This window comes from Hemitrygon akajei, chromosome 5 (genome assembly GCF_048418815.1).
Source record: "Hemitrygon akajei chromosome 5, sHemAka1.3, whole genome shotgun sequence".
NCBI lineage: Eukaryota > Metazoa > Chordata > Chondrichthyes > Myliobatiformes > Dasyatidae > Hemitrygon > Hemitrygon akajei.
In genome coordinates this window covers 152,791,922-152,808,472 of record NC_133128.1, presented here as the reverse complement: position 1 = coordinate 152,808,472, position 16,551 = coordinate 152,791,922, and the positions used below count along the sequence as shown (strand labels likewise).

At 39.8% G+C, this 16,551-nt stretch overlaps 1 protein-coding gene across 11 annotated transcripts in view; it reads right to left on the bottom strand.

Annotated features, from left to right (window-relative positions):
* The window catches only part of satb2 (SATB homeobox 2), a 242,449-nt gene that overhangs the window by 53,698 nt on the left and 172,200 nt on the right, over nt 1-16,551 (bottom strand). For 9 of the 11 annotated variants that reach the window (XM_073046915.1, XM_073046910.1, XM_073046920.1 and 6 more), the window contains 2 exons: nt 11,908-12,012; nt 9,356-9,463 (listed from right to left, as the gene is read on the bottom strand). In XM_073046915.1, the coding sequence (XP_072903016.1) occupies nt 9,356-9,463; nt 11,908-12,012 (213 nt within the window). Of the gene's footprint in view, nt 1-7,663; nt 8,432-9,355; nt 9,464-11,907; nt 12,013-16,551 lie in introns of those variants that run through there. The other 2 variants (XM_073046919.1, XM_073046911.1) reach the window with 2 other exon arrangements.

The window sequence follows — 16,551 nt, the reverse complement described above, 5'->3', positions numbered from 1 at the left end:
ACCCAGGGGTGATCCCTGGCTTGATAGTCATGCTAGAGTGAGGGAAATGCCAGGCCAGGAGGTCACAAATGGTGATGGCAGTCATTCCTGATGGTCCACAACTCCTCATGGGTGCCCAGTTTTCAGCTGTTGGATCCAATTTGAGTTCTTCCTATTTAGCTTATTTGTAGTTTAACATTAAACAATGGATTGTATTCCCAGTGTGACGGCAGGATTCTGTCTCTGCAAGGACTAAGTGGTAGTCACATCACAATTCTATCACGAATAAAAGCATTTCCCTCTGGTAGCTCGGCGGCAGTGAGGTCAAGTTGGCTGATCCTTCATGATACCTGCCTCAAATTCAGAGTAGCCATGTCCAAGAGTCATCTAGCTTGATCTGTCGAACCACTTGATGATGACACTGAAGTTCCCCAACCACAGCACATTCTGTGCTCCCCTTAGTGCTTTTTACAAGAGTTGTTCAACATGAGGGAGCACTGACTCATCAGTTGAGAGAGAATGGTAGGTAGAAATCAAGAGATTTTCCTGTCTGTGTTTGACCAATATTGGAGCAAACAAGCAAAAGCTTGTTAAACTTAACTGGTATGATCTGGTTTAAGAGAGGAAAGAGTGACGGAGAAACAACGAGGTTGAAGAGGGAATTCCTGAGCTTACGAATCAGGTAGCTGAAGGCACGATTGCTAATGGTGGAGCAATTAAATCCAGGATTTTCAGGAGGCTCGGCAAAATCCGGGCTGCGAAGAGTTCGAGGAGATTATAGTGATGTTGGGGAGCAAAGGCATTGAGGGATGGTACAGCAAGAGTGACAATTTTTAAATTGTTACCCAATTCATTTGGAAAACCATTGCACCAGTAGGCAGTATCAGGACATCAGCCCGAGATGAGGACTGTCTTGCATTTATAGAATTGTTTTCCTTCAATCAATGACTGAAAATATTTCACATCCATTTTATTACTGTTGGGCATGATTAATCTTGAAATTCTGAAAATGCCATGGGTGACCTTTGAGTAACAAAACAGACAACATTTAAAGAAATAAGATGATCTGTTGATCTCTTCAATAACCACACCCAGGATCTCCAAGTGAACCAAGCAAAGGAAAACACTATACCCTCAAGATAATTACATAAAGAAAAATATCAACATTACATCCCAGGAAGATAATGCCAAAATTGAAAGAAAATATCAACATTATAACCCAGGAAGCAGGAGATCTGAATGCAATAATGTATGAGGTCCTCAAAGACAATCATACCCCAATGTCCTCAAGAAAATCTTATTTCCGCAGAGTGTATCTCCAACAATGCTAGGTACTCCAACGAGCTCTATACAAAGGCTAACACCTTCCGGTGAACCTTACAGCAGAACAACATACAAAAAATGCTGGAACAATTCAGGAGGTCCTGTTGAAACTTCTCAGCCCAAATGTCAACTGTTCATTCCCCTCCATTGACCTGCTGTGTTCCCCTCCACTGACCTGCTGTGTTCCCCTCCATTGACCTGCTGTGTTTTCTCCAGCACTTTGTCATACCGCTCAAGATTTTAAGCATGGGCAGAACCTTTTGTGTCAACTTTATCACGGAAATGAACAGGATTTACAGAGTATCATTAGTCAGAAGTGTAACTTGTTTCACACATACCATACTGACAGTAAAAATTCATGATGAAGCTATGTACATCATCCTTTGGGGTTTGAGGAGGTAACTGTCAATCCACACACATGACTAACACAACTGACTCCTGGCTGCATGCTGCCCTTCCCTGCCACAATGCACAAAGATCCAATGGAACACAAGAAAGGCATCAATCACTTAAGTTTGGAAGATATTTCTATTTATTTTCTGTATCAGACGTGCAGTCTGATGAGTACCGTGAGGTGACTCATGAATACTGAACACATACATGTATGGTGTAAGATCTTGTATTATGTGTTCCATTCACCCAAAAACCTGGCCCAAAACTGGAATCTACATCCATCACATTACCCACAAAGAAACCCCTATCCATGGGAATGATTTTTTCCCTTTTTTCTGTTTTTTTCCTGTATTTTCCTTTTGGATTTCAAACAGCAGTGGCTGTGTAATTTCCTCTTGCTTTCTAGTGACAAGAGGATAAGCTGAGGCAGAGCCTCATCAGCATTTCTCATTGTTGTGATGAAACTCTTAATAAGTGCGGAATAAAGATAAGTTACAGAGGGTTTCACTATGGCAGTATGTGGACTGCAACTTTTCCCTTCTTTCTCTCACTCTTTTGCGTATAATTGACATAATCTTCACACACTGAAGGTCAAGGTTCTCTAGTAGAAAGGAGAAAGAAGGGAGATTGCAACATCCAGTAGAACATCACATAAATCGATTTGGCTTCAGGACTTTATTCTGAAAGGCTCTGGGGTTTCAATAAGAAACTTAGATGTGATTCCAACCAAATTTGCTAAACGATTTTCAAACAGTTCTCTCAAATCCAGTGCTGACGGCAGTGAGGCATACTACCAAAAGGAGACAAAGGGATGCCAGTTGCATCTTCAAGTAATCAACAAAAATATTGGGTGTTGCCAAAATAATTCAATAACTGCATTTAAAACCCTGGAGGAATCATCACAAGATTGGATTTATTCAAATTGTGGAGAGAAGGTGTTGTGTAATTGAAGACAAAGATTTCAGCCTGGTGTAGACGCTGCGTGCATTTTGTTTTTAGGCAGAGCTGCTGTACTGTGAGTGAAATTCCCTTCTTATGTTATTTGTCCCAAAATCACGGGCGTGGTAATAGTTAAGAAATTATTTATATATGCATGAGACAAATGAAGAGTGAGGGCTGCGCATTTTCTCCTTCAATAGACATAGTCGCTAAACCCATTTGGTAAAAATGAAATGTGACCCTTAACTAATAATGTACCAGGAGTACACTGATTGAAAAAAGATAAGAGGGGAAAAGAAATGAGATAAAGGGGATAATGTGCTGAAAACCACAATTAAAAGCAGCTGGGAGCCATGTGTGAAATGCCCGCAGGGAAGGAAGTAAGATATTGAATGATTACATTTAGGAAAGTTGTAATATGTACTGGAATTGTGTCAGTGATCTGGATTACTTTTCATACAAAGTGGGTTACCATGGAATTTTATATATGAAATAAGGAACAATCAGCGGGTGGCTTCCAATTTTATTTTGCAGGTGGGGTTGTTCTCTCTTAAATGAGATTTCAAAGTGATGAGTGCTGAATTTCAAATTAAATTCAGGTGACTTCTTGCTTTAAACTTGGATGGGGGGGAGAGTTGGGGGGGGAACTATCATAAAACATTTTCAATATGACTCCCATAACCCAGCCTCACGTGTTCCTGCCACATGTGTGGTCTGGTTGGTTGGTGGTGGTTCATGATTGGTGCAATTTCACTTCTAACAGTTGCATGGCTTAACCCACTCAAACCTCGTTTGTGGCTCAATTAAAATCTAAGAGTCACATTCATTGGATTGTTTATGTTTAATCCTCTCTAATGAATCTGGTGTAAATGGAATACATTTCCATAAGAAATGTAAATGCATATTTCATTTTGACATGGGATTGATTTGGATTTATGCCACGACCCTTGTAATTCAAGAGAACCAAGTAGATTACATGAGGTTTGAGTGTTTATTTCAAGTGAATCTGAGTCTTTACTATCATCCATTTTATGCATCTACATTGCCAATCTAGGCAAATGTTAATATACATTTTAGATCTGTCATTGCCCCAAACATGTTAGAATGGAGCATCTCATGGCTTTTTGTACAAAAGCCATTGCATTATAGAAGTGAAGGAGGACACTTGACTCAAGAGTACATGTTAGCTTTTTCTCAACAAATTCAATCAATCCTTTTCACCACTTCCTCCATTGTCCCATAAATGTTTTACCTTAAATAATTATCTAACTTCCTTTTGAAAAAGTACTTTCCAGGTGAAGACTATGTGCTGCTTAACAAGCCTTATCCTCAACACTGCACTCTTTAAATCTGTATCGCTGGTCTTTGGCCTTTCTCATCTCCATTTAACTCATCTAAACTTACTAAGATATTGTCCACTATAATAAATATTCTCTCAACTTCCACTGGCCCAAAAAGAATAATTGACGTCAACCATAGTATTTTTCTAGGAGAACTTTGTTGTATTCCTAAAGTGCTGGCCGGCCAGGGCCTAACAATGCTTTTATAAAGTTTAAATATAACCTCTTTGCTTTTGTGATCTGTGCCTATACAATGCAGCTATAACTACTTTCTCAAAGTCTCAGCCATCTTCAATGACTATGCAAGTGTACAACCAGTTCCCAGTGCTCCTGCACTCCTCTGGAATTGTCCCATTTAGTGCAGGTTGTCCCTCTTCCTCCTTCCTATAAAACAGACCAATTCTCTTCTTTGGATTTCATCCGTCATGTGCCCATGCACCTCATCATTTTGAAGACTACCACTATCTTCCATATTTTTTTTACTACATTTCCAACCTTCGGGCCATTAGCAGATTTGGAAATATTATCCCACTGATCTATCGATGTATAATCAAAAGCACTGACTCCTGGGGAATGCCATGATCTATGTCTCTCTAGCCTGAAAAGTATTTCAGCTTTGCTCTTTGCCTCCATGAATGCATCATTTGACTGGACCCTAATCTGTTCCTCCTCTTCCCTTTGTGCCTGTTCACCATTCAGATCCAAACGTGAAGGAATCCCTTTTGTATTTATTGGGACTGCTCTCCATGTCCGCAACCCAGCCTCTTATCTGCGCTGCCAACAATTGTTTTTCACAGGCTTTAATTTTTTTTTAACTAGCTCTTTACAGGAGAATGCTTTCACATAGCAGTTACTACATAAGCTTAAATAATCTCTGTTACCTTGTTAGGAAGCTCAATTAGAAAAATCAACTTGCCTTGAACATCTGCCCTCTTCTTCTCCTCACCTGCCCATAAACTCCCTCTGGAACCTCTCCTCTTTCCACGATCCACTCTCCTTTCCTATCATATTCCTTCAGCCCTTCACCTCTTCCACTGTCACCTCCTAAATTCTTACTTCATTCTCCCCACTCACCCACCTTCCTCTCTCGCCTGGTTTTGCTTATCACCTGCCAGTTTGTACTCCTTCTCCTTTCTTCACCGTCTTATTCTGGTGTCTGCTCCTTTCCTCTCCACTCCTGATGGACAGTCTCAGCCCAAAACATCAACTGTTTATTACCCTCCATAGATGCTGCCTGACCTGGAGTTCCTCCAGTATTTTGTTTATTGCTCTTCATTTACAGCTTCTGAGAGAATCCCTTGTGTTATTGTTGTTTATCATTTTTATTAATTTAGACTTCTCTAAGTGACTGTACTTTCCCTGAAGATTGTTTAGAAATACTTCCCCATTCCTGGAGTTAAACTGACAGATAAATAGTTGCTGAGTTTTTTTCTTGCATCTCACTTTGAAGAAGGATCCAATACATGTCATTGTCTGGTCTCCTGCCACAATTCCTGCTTCTTGGAAAGACTGGGAGGCCTTAGTTAACCACACTTTAATTTCCACTTTCAGTTCTCAAAATGATGTGGAACGTATCATACCCAGACCAGATGACATCCACTTTTCACATAGACTATCATTCCAATATTTCATCTGCCCCATCTATTTCCTATGACTCCCTTCTTTACTAAATGTGGCAGCATTCCATTCCTTGGTAACTACAGTACATAAAATACTGTATTTCTGCTTTACCCTCCTGACCAGTTCTTTCCTCTTCGTAACCTTTCATTGTTAGGATATTTACAGAGGATTCCATTTTGTCTTAGCTAACAATATGTCGTGACACATTCTGCTTGTCCTTCTTGTTTCTATTTTGCTTCCCCTCTAACTTATCTGGATTTGCTAATTTTATACTTTCCCACAGTCCTCAGCTCAGAAAATTGTTTGCACTGGAAGTATGCACAAATAGTGGATTGAAGGGTTCAGGGACTTTGGATTCATAACAAGGCATTGGGAATCAGGGATGCAGAAAGAAAGGAAGAATAGATAAGAAAATAGGCTGAATAAAGTCAAATTAGAGGTAGAAAGGGATATAGACTGTAAAAATGATTGGCAGAGGAAAGTCAAAATATTAATTTTTTAATATCTCTTTTTACAAATTTCATAATTAGAGCATATTGATGTTGTTAAACACCAGTGCTGACTTTCAGCAGTGGGTTTATTTGGTGATTGATTGATTGATTGATTGATGGATGACTTGATTGTCTGATTGTCCATCATATTTGCTAATGGACGTTATGTTTGTGAAGTTCTGTTGAGCGACATAGATGTCCACAATAAGGACATGAAAACTGTCTTGGATCTGGAAATGCAGCTGCTGCTATTCTTTCCTTCTTTGTCGGGCAGCAATTAGTACTGCTCGACGTGGGCAGCAATTAGTACTACTCGACGTGGGCAGCAATTAGTACTGCTCGACGTCTCTCCTCCAGGTTATTGTGAGCGGTTCTAGCCGAGAGTTGCCAGCCACACCGGTCTAGCATAGTCTGTTCCAGCCATTTTAGTACAAGCCCAGCATGTGCAATCTTTTCTTTATTGCGGTCTTTGGAGTTCTTATGGGGCTCACCATACACTAACTGCTTGGAGATTCGGGAATCCTTCATGTGGATGACATGCCCTGACCACTGAAGCTGTGCTTTTACCATCATGGCCTGAACACTCACTATCCCTGCCTTGTCGAGGACATCTCATCTCATCCCTAGGTCTAACTGGTAAATAATGTAGAGTTGCTTGGAATTCACGCGAGGTTAATTTTGAGCTGCTATTCTCATCGGGTTTATGGGAACACTGTAAATTCTTCAGCATTTCAATTTCACCAAGGTATAGTGGAAACTTCTCCCCTACCAGGTAATCACAAAACTTCTAATTCAGTGTTAGTTGGGAGTTAAATCAGTTATTGGAAAATAACTTGTGCCAAAAGGGAGCAAATAGATGGAGGATATCCAATGACAAAACATAGGAAGCATTTATTCCAAAAGTGACAATAACTGAATAATTCAAATAACAGCAATGTGAGCCAATTGTATCTGAGTTTGTCAGAAGCAATGTCATCATAGAAAAGCACCAGAGATTATCTGGTTCACTATGCACAGGTCTGTATTGTGCTGTTTACTACTAAGTATTTTCTTCAATATATAGCTGGATTCAATAATGAAGTTTTTAAAAATGTAAATTTAATTAATTTGACGTTATTGTATGCTGGCGGATTGAAAATGCAAAGGATGTTCCAAAAGTGCTGACATTTCATTTGTATTTCAAATGCCATTTGTGATGACCAGTACGTTTGAGTTAAAAGATAATTAAAGTTACATTTTCAGTTATAGACATAAATATTTTAGTATCTATTTTAGAGTTTAGCTTTGTTTGAGACTGAAGACCTTTAGTAGGTTTCTGTGGAGTTTAGTTTCGTTTGAGACCTCATATCAGACAGAGGAGCAGATTGCCTTGGAGGAAGGAGGTAAACTGCTCTTTGAGGTGGATGCAAAAGCTTTCACTGCACTGGTGCAATAGAGAGCAAGTGCGATCCCCCCACAGTCTTGGGAAACATTTACTCATCTCCCTTACCCCACACCCCAACAACATCACAAAAGAAGGCAGTTCCTTACCAGGCTGATTCCTGTCCTATCTTGCTGTGCACACATTGGCTGTCAGTTTTTATCCCTACAGTGACTACCCTTCAGACAGTAGTGAACTGGTTGTTAAATGCTTTAGGATGATCAGGGGCTTTGAAGACAATGATAGAAATGCAAATTATAGGATTGTAGAGCCACACAGTACAGAAATAGGCCAATCAGTGCACTCTATTCACGCTAGCCTCCGAGTACTCATCATTCCCCATTCCATTTACCAGTATTTGATTCACAGCCTCCTTGACAAGCAATTCAAGTGCCTGTCAGGTACTTTTCAAATGTTGTGAGAATATTTTCCTCCACTAATTCATCAGGCAGAATGCTTGGTGGCAACCATACTCTGGGTGATTTTTTTTCCCCCTCCAATTCTTTCTAATTTCTTTCTCTTCATATTAAACCTGTGCCCTCTGGTTTTAACTGCCACTGTTATGGAGAAACGTTTCTTCCTATCTATTCCATTTATGCCCCTCATAATTGCATATACTCCATCACATCCCCTTTCAGCCTTCTCCATTGCAAGAGAAAGACAGCCTATCCAGCCTCTCCTAAAAACTGACATGCCCCATCCCAGGCAACATCCTGTGAATCCCCTCTGCACCCTCTCCAGTGTAAACCTACCCTCCTATAGTGTGGAAATCAGAACAACACACAGTATTTCACCTGTGGCCTAACTAAAGTCTTTTATTTCTTCACGACTGCTGCTTGCTAATTTTAAGAGCTATTTTTGCTCAGTGTTTTCAGTGAAGTGACTTTGGTAGGTAGAGGTTAGGAGAACAGGCCCAGGACCATCACCTGCATAAAGAATCAACCATTGATTAACAAAATAAAATTACTGCGTGAGTAATTTATTTATAAATGTAACTGCTATGCATGAGCCAGCAAAGAACACAACTGGTACTCTCATATATGTGAAATTCCAGATTTCACCATTGCTGTTTGCAGCCTTGTTTTATTGGAACACTTTGCTAATTTACGGCTGTGCTTTGTAGTCAAGATTCAGGAAGCAGAGCCATTGCATACTGCATGACACGGCTGTCTGCCTCCATATGAGGCAGGGACCGAGGGCACTAACAGCTGTACCCACACCAGCTCGAATAAGACTGCCTTCTTCCATATCTACTTGTGAGCAATCCACTCGTTCACTGATACAGCTGATGCAGCTATTGTAATGATTTAAAACCTTAATCTGGTGATTCATTTTTGTTCACTTACAGAGATCCAGCATATCTTGCAAGCCAGCCTCCCCTCCATTAACTCCGTCTACGCTTCTCACTGCCTTGGGAAAGCAGCCAACACAATCAACGATCCCTCCTATCCTAATATTTGCTCTTCTCCCCTCTCCCACTGGGCAGACGATACAAACGTTTGAAAGTACATAGCACTAGATTAAGGATAGTTTCAATCCCACTGTAACTAGATTCTTGAGTGAACCTCTCATACTCTGAAGATAAATTCTTGATCTCCCAGTATACCATGTTAACACCCTTGCACTTCATTTGTCTAACTGCACTGCACTTTCTCTGTAGCTGCAGCATCTTATTCTGCATTCTGTTCCCTTTTTTACCCCCTCAATGTACTTTGGTATGGCATGACCTGCCTGGATGGTGTGCAAACAAGCTTTATCATGGTCTCTTACTATACATGATAGTGATAATAAACCAATATTCCAATCTGCGTTATTGTCAACCCTCCCTTTCCCAACACAAAACAGCTCACCTTTAAGCATCCTCCTTCAGCTGGGTGCGTGGGTGAATGGGTCACCGACTCTCTTATGACTGCCGATCCCAGTGGCACTCCGTGCTCAGCTGATCTAATGTGGGCTTGCTACAGAAGGAAACAGAAGGCCAGGATTTACCCTTGAGTTGACAATGGCTTCATGAGGAGACCCACCAGGTGGCTGATTGGGTGCAGGCAGAACTTAACACAGTCAGCCAGCGGAAGTGGTCCTCTTATCTCAATGTACCTTCAAAGTAAAACCATTACCTGATACATCAGCAATTTCATTGCCTCATCAAACCAGATTTTCACTTCATGCAGAAAAAGGGACATGGGCTAACAGACAGGGTATCTGCTTTTGAAGTACACATCAGGAATCAATTATGTCAATGAGTTGTAATTGACAGTGACAGTAAGAATATTTTGCATGCTCACCTATCACACTTTTTTTCTGTAAAAAGTACTTTCCTTTGTATTCCCCTTGAAAGGTATATTCCATACAGCCATCCCACCACTCTTCCTGCTACAATCAGCAGGTTGTCTGATCTATAGATATGTGGTGAAGATATATTGACCGATTGCAAAAAGGCCTGGTATAGAAACACCAATACCCTTGAATGGAAAAGCCTACAAAAGTAGTTGCTATGGCCCAGTCCATCATGGGTAAAGCCCTTGCCTCCATTGAGACATCTACACAGAGTGAAGGCACGAGAAAGCAGCATCCATTGTCAAGGACCCCCACCATCCAGGTCACGCTCTCTTCTCCTTGTTGCTATCAGGAAGAAGGTACACGAGCCACAGGACCCACACCACCAGGTTCAGGAACAGTTATTAGCATCAACCATCGGGCTCATGAACCAGAGGGGATAACTTCACTCACCCCATCACTGAATTGCTCCTACAAACTATGGACTCACATTCAAGGACTCTTTACATCATGTTCTTGATATTTATTGCTTCTTTATTTATTTATTTTTCTTAGGTCCAGCTGGTAAAACCTGAGGTATGGGCATATCCAAGCATGCTCATTTGTCAATTGCTAGGAACTTTCCAACTATTCTAGCAGTGCTTAGTGTTGTGGCTTTCTGAAGATTTACATAGATTTTACTGTGTAGCCCAAATTGTTTAAAGCTATTGTGTAGTGCCTTTGGGGTGGCACCAGTTGTGGATATTACTATCGGAACAATGGATACCTTGTACATGAGGTAAAGTCTTTCAGTTTCCTTTTCTAATTCAGCATATTTCTGGCGTTTTTCACTTTTTGGTTTCTATAAGTTATGTGTGGTTGGAAAGGCTACATCTATTAAACAGTTCTTGCTTGTTTATCCTATGTTATTATATCCGGAGGGTTATTACAGATTGTCCTATTTGTAATGACTGATTGGTCATAATATAATTTGTGTTATTCTGACTCTAAAGCTGGATCACGCTTATATTTATAGTAAGGTGTGATTTCTTTTATGAGTTTCTATTTTACGACAAGTTTTTGATTAATGATGTGTGCCACTTGATTGAGCCTGTGTAAGTAATCAGATTGAGTTAAACTTCTACAGGATCCTGTAATGCGTTGGGTTGCTTCTGGTTTTTCTCGGCATTTTCTACATTTATCATCTTGAATTTGTTGATCTTTTATTACGTATTTTTGATATTTTTGTGTTAACCACCCGGTCCTGTATTGCCACAAGGAACCATTGTGTTTCGGGGAAGAGATCTTCAACTCCGAACCAGGCGTTCAACGCTTTCTTGTTGGCATCAAATCTGCTCAGGTCGTGGGGATGTCTTCCCTGGAGGGTCATGCTCTTCCACTGGTTAACTTTTTCTTCTATAGTGATAATGTCTTCATTTTCTGGGTTGTGCTGTCATTTAAGTTTAGTGGTGTGTACTTCTTACCAGAATTGCATATGCGCGCACAGAGCGCTGATTCCTGTTTTTGTTGATCAAAATAGATCCATATTATTATTATTATCGTTTTCCTTTTTTGAATTTGCAGTTGGTTGTCTTTTACAGATTGATTGTTTGCCCGCCCTATTGGGTGAGGTCTTTCATTGATTCTGTTTGTGTTTCATGGACTTACTGTGTATGCCTGCAAAAAATGAAACTCAGGGTTGTATATAGTGACATATATGAACTTTGAACGAACCACATATTTCTCACTCTCCCTCTCACACACACACACAAACTTTTTTTAAATAGTAGTGAAATTGCTCCTTATCAAACAGTAACAGAAGAACACTACCTGGATAACTTAGCCAGTGTAGTGAATTCATATTAATAGAGTTAACAATCCAAACTCAAACTACAGCAAATGCTGGAAGCTGAAATAAAAATAAATACTGGAAATACTCAGCAGTTCGAGCAGCTTCGGTGAAGAGAGAAACAGATTTAAAGCTTCGGGTCAGTGCTCTTTCAGTTTAGAATTTTATATTGTACATCAAATTCACAGTAAAAACTGATCTAACGCACACTGGGGAAAATTACCTACTGATTAATTCAAAGATTTTCCTATTTCATTAAATTATCATTCATAAAGCTTTACACAGCAAGTTACCTACATAATGTTGTATATTGGTATGTGGAGCACTGGTTGACCATTCCAATCCCAGAGCATGACATTGTTTAACTGGGCACTGGGCAGTAGAAGATGGACTGCAGGATTCCTGGACACAAAATACATCTATATGAGTGACCTATAATAGAATCAGAGTTATGCAGCATGGAAACAGGGCCTTTGCCCAAACAGGTCCACAACAACCCAGTTGTCTACTTGAGCTAGCCTCACTTCTCCACATTTGGCTCATAGCCCCCAAACTTTTCCAATCCATGAAATTATCTAAATGTGTTTTGACGTGCAATTGGACAGAAGATCAGCACCAAAGTACAAAGACTGCACACTCAGTTAATAGATGTTATTGCTACATTTATAGAAATGCTCGCAAATAAACTTCTATTAATAATTACTCAGAAATCACTAAGCTTAAGGTCTAACAACATTTGATGTTCCATTTCCAATAGTCCATGTGCTAATAATAACAGAAACTTCTAATGGTTACTTTAAAAGAGGAAAAGTAACATTTTAATAAAGAGAAAACTCTTGTAAGAATGGCAAGAGTATTGAGATGATGGGAACACTATTTGCTCCAACTCACACCGCGTGCTGACTTGGACACACATCATTCCTTCATTCCAACTGCGACAACATCCTGAAACCTGCTATCGAACAGTATGAGAGCACCATCATCATAAATATTTCAGTGCTCCACTGCCTTACAGAAGGTTATTTTATAGAAAGTAAGGACAGAGGATAAAAAGGAGCTTGCAACAACACATTACCCAAGAACAAAACAATCAAAATAAACAGTATTTCTGTAAGAATAGGTTTGGGTTCACATAGGTTTGAAATATATTCTAAGACAATGTGATTCAATTTACACTCCCACTTTGCATTCTACACTTGGTGAAACAAGCTAGTTGCTGGAAGACCATGGATATTCGAAGATTGCCGAGACTGAAATAACGTGACATTTTGTTAGGTGAAGGTATTGAATGATCTGGAGTGAAATGCATTCATTGTAGCTCAGGCTCAGATCATTTGTGGTTGAACTTGGATAGCAGCTGCTCTGGGGTCTACCTGGCCTACTCCTGTTCAACACATCAGCAGTATTAGAACATAGAACAAAGGTACAATACTCCTGAAATGCTTTCTCCACGTATCAAGTTCGGGCTTCTGCAGTTTTCACAAAATTAATTTCATCACTTTAATTCAAGTAAATAATTTATTACAATGAACAATTATTTACAGTTGCTTAGGATTAACAAAATTAATTACAATCGGGATGGCACAGTAGCATGGTGGTTAGTGTAATGCTATCACGGCACAGCAATCACCGATGAGAGTTCAAATCCCGCTGTTGCCTTAAGCAGTTGGTACATTCTCAGAGTTTCCTCAGAGTTTCCTCAGAGAGCTCTAGTTTCCTCCGAAAGACATACGGTTTAGTGAGTTCTGCGCTTGCTATGTTGGAATCAGAAGAATGGCATCACCTGAAGGCTGCCCAGCACCATCAAAGATTCAAAGGACATTTATTATCAAAATATGTATCCTTGCTGGTTTAATTTCACAGTATGTTTCAACGTACTTTTGATGACTAAAGGTAATCTAATCTAAGGTGACATAGCTCTTGTCAATGAAGCTAAACAATGGTTCATCATCTGATCTTTTATTTATTACACACGCACAATGCTGGAGGAACTCTGCAAGCCAGGCAGCATCTATGGAAAAGAGTAAACTGTCGATGTTTCATGCCGAGATCCTTCACCAGAACTGGACACATTTCTCCTTCTCATTTACTGGTTTGGCCTCATTGTGGTGAATCCTGTCATTAAAATTATAACCAGTTTGCGACCTTAACACACAGATGGGAGAGATAAAGTGAAGGCCTAGTTTGTAACGAAAGCAGCAAACTTGCCATTTACAACACAGGGGTGGCAGAGGAATATAAATCTGATTTTAGATTTCAAGACATTTATATTTATATCTTTTGCACAGACAATTTTGATGAAGGGCTTATTACTTTTTGTAGTTAGCAATCAGTTGACTAGCGATAAGTACAGATAACCTTAAGGGTAGAAATGGAGGAAAGCAAAGATTTTAGAGGTTTGGACACTGGGCCACAGAGGAGAGTCTGTGAGGTTTAAGGGAACAAGGATGAGAATTTTTAAATCAAGTTGACAATTCCCTTGGTGCAAAGGGGTTCACCAGGATGTTGCCTGGATTAGAAAGTATTAACTATAAAAGAGTTTAAATTGAACTTGGATTGTTTACTCTGCAGCACTGGAGGATGAGGAGGCTTATTAGCAATATATAGAGTTATGAAAAGCATCAATAGGGTAATTGTACTCTTTTTGTCCAAGTTGGAAATGATAAAAACTACAAGGCATAGATTTAGGGTGAGAGAGTGAAGTTTAAAGGCTAGTTGTGAGGCACTTTTTTTTTACACCGAGCATTGTGGATGCCAGGAGAGTGGTGGAAGCAGACAGGATAGCAGCAGTTAAGATGTACTAAGACAGACACATGAACAAGCAGAGAATAGGGGGACACAGACCATATACAGGCAGATAGGATCAAGGCTGAGACGGTGGGTCAAAGTACGTGTTCCTTGTCTGCACTTTTCTATGTTCTATGTTCTGCAAATTTCCAAATTTTTAGTTTAAATCAGCCTTATTACCACAAGTTCTGCAAATAATAATTGATGGCATCAAATGTTTTCAAAAAATAAAATTGGTTCTATATTTATATTTATAGCTCATCCTAGTTAACACATTTTGCTTGTGTCTCAAAGGCTACAGTAAAACTGGGTCCTCAAATGCAGCCACATAACACACTAGTTAAAAAGATGCAACTGCAGAGATGTAGTTGTACTAGTTGAAGTCATGGAACATAGAACAATACTGCCAGGAATAGGCCTTTCGGCCCACAATGTCTGTACTGAACACAATACTAAATCTCCTGTCTGCACGTGATCCACGTCCCCCTCACCATTCCAATTTCCCTCTCTTCCTGTATCTCCTTTACTGTCCATCAGCTCCCCCTGGTGCTCCTCCTCCTTTTCTTTCTTCCATGGCCCTCTGTCCACTCCTATCGGATTTCCCCTTCTCTTTCACCAATCAACTTCCCAGCTCTTTACTTCATCTCTCCCCCTCCCTCCTCCCACCCCCCCCCCCCCATTTCACCTTGTGTTTCTTCATCCCTCCCCCCACTTTCTAACTCTGACTCCTCATCTTTTTTTCTCCAGTCCTGATGAAGGGTCTCAGACAGAAATGTCAAAAATGCTCTTTTTCATAGATGCTGCCTGGCCTGCTGAGTTCCTCCAGCATTTTGTTGTGCTGCTTGGATTTCCAGCATCTGCAAATTTTCTATTGTTTATGGTATCTTACTGTTTGCTAATTATTAAATGATCCAGCATAGAATGAAGACAATTTATCCATCACATCTTCAGCAGAGCTATCCAATTAGTATCACTCACTTTGAACCTGCAAATATTTTTTTCTTCAAGCATTTATCCAATGTTCTTTTGCTCATACAGAATCAGCTTTAACAACACTGTGATGCATGAGTTAGGAAGCACTACTTAAGATTAGTGACTGACTATTTCCTACCTGATGAAAATGTGTCAGGTTGTTATTCTGACACTGTATTTACAATCTTTTGACAGTGATTTCTCTTATAAGCAGGCACACCTGCCTGATAGTCCTAGGTTAAGTGAGGTATGTAATACCTCACAGTAGAAAGAGAATCTGTATATAATAGCTCATTGCATTAAACATTTTCAAGTAATTTCTAAATTGTTTAGCAATATCCACATATACTTCAACAAAGCTATTCGCAAGTTCGAACTTCTCTGTTCTAAGAGCACCACCAGCTCCTCCATCAGAACTCCCTTTTCACCAGTACCATTTTAATTAATCAGCAGCCTTAATATCCTTCATTAAGATAGTCTACTCCACACATGAGCACCATGCAGCAAATAGGCCTCAATCTGTGTTTTATAAACAAAAGCAAAATACTGCAAATGGCAACAAATCAGAAAATGTTGGAAAGATCATACTCATGTGAGAGAACAGAGCTGACATTTGATGAATCTCAGCAAAAGTTAAGGATGTTACAGGTTTTAAGGACAAACAGGACAGGGAAAAAGGGGATGGGAGGAAATATGAGAAAAAAACTTGGCAGTGTATTTGACTATACTCTCTCTTCAGAGGCAATAAGGAATAGATAGTAAATACAGGCATTGTGATATTAAAAATCTATGACTCAATAAGTAAATAAAAGATTGGCAGGAAATGATTAAAAGGGAAAATGGACAATGGTGCAAGGCAATAAAAGGCTGCAATGGGACAAGAAAAACAAGACAAATCTGGAGGAGCTGCAAATGACAACAGCAGAAGCACTTACAGTAACCATGACCTAAGATACGCCAGCAGTGGACTGTTGTTGAGGGCAGGATAGAATCCAAAAGCCCTCAAGGTCAACATCAAATTCAGAGAGCTACAAAAAGTTACAGATTCAACATCCTTTCATCAGAAGCAGATAAGATTAATCAAGTTTAAATTTAGAGAACATGGGAGGGAAGGACAGAATAAACGAGAAGATCTTTGTTCACATGGAAGACAGGAAAAGTTTAAATGGCAAAAAGGATGGT